Below are 4,986 nucleotides of genomic sequence, written 5' to 3'. Positions count from 1 at the left end.
TGAAGGTTAGACTCTGATGTGAGAAATTCTAGCAAGTCTGTAAGGATATATTTATACATCAAAGTGGGATTAATCCGTTTCCTAGTCGGATTCCTTGTTACCGACTTCCTTTTTGTTTCCAAATTTCAAATGCGTGCTTTAGCAGATATCCAAAATTTCACGCCTTCGGACCTTAATATTTGTTTGCGTTGAAGTCGTGTTTCCTCCTCTGAAAAGTCCACTTCTTCTACGCTTCTTGCACTGAGTTGAATATAGATCAATCTAGGTTGTCCTTTTTATGCGTTCGTCTTGCTGCAGTGAATTTTATTTTTTTAATAAAAATTATCTTTTTTATCTCTCATACATCTATCAGTAATGATTGATTTTTGAAAGATGTCAACAATTATTTAATTAATTTTCTTTTTTGAAGTATAACTTGCATCTCTTTATTGCCTTCAAATGCTCAATAGCCTCTTTGCCCAAACTTTAATGTCCGGTTAATTTGATTATTTTTTGGAAAAATTTCACTTAACCCATCTATGATTTGCATGAATACCCACTTCATTCTTATGTGAATTTTGCATTTATCCACATGATCTCCTATGGTTTTGTGCAAGGAGTTTAGGCTGCTGTTCAATTTAGTGCTTAAGTAATGGCAATACTAGTATTTCAACTAACAGCGTTACAAAGGCTATTTTCCATCAAATTTTCAATTTACATGAAACCGCAAGAGGTAAAATAAGTATTTTGAAATGTTAGGAAAACCATATAGCAATAGGTGAAACCACAATTTGATTATGTGTAAGTTACTCTACATATATTTTTTTGTAAGGTATAGTTTACTTAATTTCAATTATATATGGCATAATAGAGTTTTATCATAATTATGGTACTTGCTTTATTTGGTATAATCAGTGTGGTAATGGCATGATTTATTATTTAAAGATTCTAGCTCAAGGGCATTATTGTCAAATTAGTTATCAAAATATTGTACATTGAGTCCATAAAGCTTTTTTTTTTTTGGGCATATTATGGTTACTTCATCCCTGGCTAATGGCCCTACCGGATGAGCTGGGTCTTGGGGAAATTGGCCTTAATTCTATGCAAATTTAATTAAGTTTTTTTTTTGCTTACTCCAAATTTTGTACCTTAAATTCCTTTTGACATCATAATAATTGTAATACAGGGATTGTGGACCTCATAAGTTCTGGTTCAAACCAGTTGAGAACAGAATAACTATTTTATATTTCTTTTACAGCACACTCATACTTCTAAAATAACTATTTTATATTTCTTTTACAGCACACTCATACTTCTTTATACCATATCTGGATTCATTTATAAGACAAATTGATTTGAACTAGAACTTGTGAGGCTCCTAGTCCATGATATGGTGTAGTAGTTCATATTGCTCACTTTCTATCTCTCCTTCTGGACAGTATTTGTTTAAAAGTCAACGACTATCACTTCAAATATGGATCACACAACTTAATTCTTTTCCTTTTTTAGGTTTAATTCCCCCCCTTAATTTGGCTGCATTTTGTGTTTAATTTTTCCTTCAACTCAAAGTAATAGTAATACAAGCTTTGCAATCTCGCCATGGCCATCAAGCAGCAACACTTTCTCATCACGGCTCTACCATCCCAAAGCCACATCAACCCTGATCTTCAGCTAGCTAAAAACCTTGCCCGAACAGGTGCACAAGTCACTTTTGCAACCACAGAATATGGCTTCAGCCGCATTAAAAACCTTCCAGCCACTCAAGGCCTCTCCTTTGCCTCCTTCTATGATGGTCACGATGAGGAATCCAGAAAAAAAGGCGATTTTTTGGGCTTTTTATCTGATCTAAAGCTTTTCGGTCCTTGAGACCTCACCAATTTGATCCAAACTTCATCCAACGAGGGTCGACCAGTTACCTTCTTGATCTACACAGTTATGTTGCCTTGGGTAGCAGAAGTGGCGCATGAGATGCATATTCCTTCGGCTTTCTTAGCTATCCAGTGTGCCACCTCATTTGCCATCTATCACAGCTACTTCAATTGCCAAGATGGTATGTATGATAGAGTTCGTCAAGGTGATCAGAACCTTTCAATTGCCCATAAAATTGGCTGATCTTTCCTTGTTTGAAAAGGGGGATTTGCCCACCTTTCTCTTACCTAATGATCAGTTCTTTGCTTTTACAGGTCCTTTTTTCCATGAACATATAAAGATCTTAGAGCAAGACTGTAAACCTTGTGTACTAGTCAATACTTTTAACGAGTTAGAAGAAGCATCAATCAAAGTTGTTGACAGTACGAATGTGATCCCAATTGGACCTTTGATTCCTTCTGCCTTTTCTGATGGCAATGATCCCACTGATAAATCTTTTGGTGGGAACTTTTTTGCCATCCCGGAAAAGGACTGTATCCAATGGTTGGACTCAAAGCCAGAAAAGTCTGTGGTTTATGTATCAATTGGAAGCTTTGTGGCGTTAAAGAAAGAGGAAAGATAGAAATTTTGCACGGATTAAAAGAAGCCGGAAGACCATATTTGACGATAATCAGATTTTCGGATGACGAAGAGAAACAAGTAAAGGCAGTGATAGAAAACATATCAAATGAAGAAGGAATAATAGTGCCATGGGGTTCACAGATGGTGGTACTTTGTCACAGCTCAATAGGGTGCTTTATCACGCACTGTGGGTGGAATTCAACATTGGAGAGCACGTTGCTGGGGTGCCAATTGTGGGATGCCCACATTTATCTGATCAGACAACAAATGCAAAGCTGATTGAGGAAGTTTGGGGTATTGGGGTGAGAGCAAAAGCTAATGAAGAAGGGGTGGTGGAGACAGGAGAGATCAGGAGGTGCTTGGATATTGTGATTGGAGGTGATGAAAAAGGGGAAGAAATGAGAAAAAATGTTGCTAAATGGAGAGGTATGGCAATGGAGGCTGTGAAGGAAAATGGATCTTCATACAACAATTTCAGAAATTTCTTGCAGAATTTGGAGTAAGGATGATGATATTAATTAGTTTCTTGTAGGAGGTCTGCCTCTGAGTCTTAGTTCCTGAAGTGATCATAGTTCAAGTTTTGGACCCTTCATCAAATTGTCAGTTATATGTATTGCTTATCCTTGGATATGTCTTACTGTATTATGTAAACAAACTGTATTAAAATGGCTCCAAGAATCAGTTTTATATATATATATATATGTATATATATTATAATATAAAAGTTGTGCATGAACAATGAAGAATTGGAAAGATTTATGTTATTCTGCATCCCATCCCTCCCCTCAAGCAGCTTCTTCACTCAGAAAAGTTGAAAATTTTCAAGGTACAAGATAAACACATAAAATAGAGGTGCAGGTCCACAATAAAATTTAAATGTTAAAAACAAAAAAGCCTCCTGTGGTATATCTAATACGCAGAAAAATCCCCCGTGGTTTCAAAACATACAAAACGACAATTCATGTTGTGAACTAAATTGTAAACTAACAGAATTCGTTAAACTTAATGAAAATGACAGTTCTGGCCGTTAAATTTACCGGATTCCATTAAATTTACCGTTAAATTTACCGAATTCCGTTAAGTTTACCAGATTCCGTTAAGTTTAACGAATTCTGTTAGTTTACAATTTAGTTCAAAACATGAGGTGTCATTTTGTATGTTTTGAAACCACGGGAGGCTTTTCTGTGTATTAGGTATACCACATGGAGCTTTTTTGTTATTAACCCAAAATTTAAATATTATCATCCACCTCCTAAATTGTTTAAATTTTTAAGGGCAAATTACACTTTACCCTCCTGTGGTTTAGTGATTTTTTACACAACCTCCCTATGGTTTCAAAACTTATATATAACATCTTCATAGTTTGGATTAAAGTGTCAAAGTGATGGAATTTGCATTCTATAACAAAGTCAACTAAAAGTAAAAAATACTCATATGTAAAGTTGAAAATTATTTATTAATCATAGAGGGATTATGTGTATATTTTGAAAATCATAAGGGAGTTATATGGTAAAGTTTTAAACCATAAGGGGGTTAACAAAGTGTATTCTTCAACATAACCCTTCTAATTCTGATCCAATGGTTATATTAAGTGGTTAAAAAAAAAAAAAAGAAGACCCTTGGTTCCAATTGCATTTACAACTAAAATGGCTGAAAAGACTGAAAGTATACATTTTTTTAATGTTCAACAGCTACTTTGAAACAAAATTTAGATTAGAGACCAAAACATGACAATGGAAGTAATTTATAGGCGTTCTATACACTTTATCCCTTGTTCTGTCGGCACTAATGACTAAATTTGACAGGAATCCTCAAACGTGACATTTTTTTATTGAGGGGCTTATTTGCGAGACTACATTATTGAGGGGTCAAAAGAGTGCAAAGAAAATAGTTTAGTGGTCAATCGGATGCTTTCCTAAAAAAAAAAAAAAGTTATAACAAAGACGACATGTTATATGCCCATTTGATTAAAAATTTACATGATAAATTAGTTTCTCGTCTAACCTATGAACGTACGAGCTCGAACATGACTTTGAACCGTGTTTTTTTTTTTTTCAAAGGGACTTTGAACCACGTTCAAAATAGCAAGCACAGTTGGAAATTCAGAATCAATATTTAGACCCTGTATAGCTTTGAGCAACTGCCGGAATTTTACGTGCTCTACCAAAGCTGAACTGACCTTCATGATCATGAACAAAGATGAACCCACTTGTCACTATCATGAGCCCAACAAACAGCTCTACCCCAGCAGCTCCCAAGTCCTCGAATATGGCCCCAGAAGAATAAATTATCAGCTGCCTTTCACATGGAGCGGTCCAAGAGGACTCTGCTGTCCTCTGGTTCGTCTCTACTGCCTGCACTGTATTAGCTTGTTTGAAGTTATTAAACTTACTGTTCATTGTCAACATCTGATAAATTGGATTGGCCTTACTAAGAATAGAATTAAAACTTTAAAAACAGGAATACAAATGGAAGCACAAAGTCAAACACCAGTAATATAAGGTTTGCTATCTCCGA

At 35.3% G+C, this 4,986-nt stretch overlaps 1 protein-coding gene across 1 annotated transcript; it reads left to right on the top strand.

Annotated features, from left to right (window-relative positions):
* Window positions 1-1,599: 1,599 nt before the first annotated feature.
* LOC113766989 (UDP-glycosyltransferase 75C1-like) lies at window positions 1,600-2,480 on the top strand. The gene is made up of 2 exons (XM_027311150.1): window positions 1,600-2,029; window positions 2,163-2,480. The coding sequence occupies exons 1-2, from the start codon at window positions 1,915-1,917 to the stop codon at window positions 2,468-2,470; spliced, it is 423 nt and encodes a 140-aa protein (XP_027166951.1). The 5' UTR covers window positions 1,600-1,914; the 3' UTR covers window positions 2,471-2,480.
* Window positions 2,481-4,986: the final 2,506 nt, after the last annotated feature.

The sequence above is a fragment of the Coffea eugenioides genome, chromosome 3 (genome assembly GCF_003713205.1).
Source record: "Coffea eugenioides isolate CCC68of chromosome 3, Ceug_1.0, whole genome shotgun sequence".
Lineage (NCBI taxonomy): Eukaryota > Viridiplantae > Streptophyta > Magnoliopsida > Gentianales > Rubiaceae > Coffea > Coffea eugenioides.
This window is presented reverse-complemented; position numbering and strand designations above follow the sequence as displayed.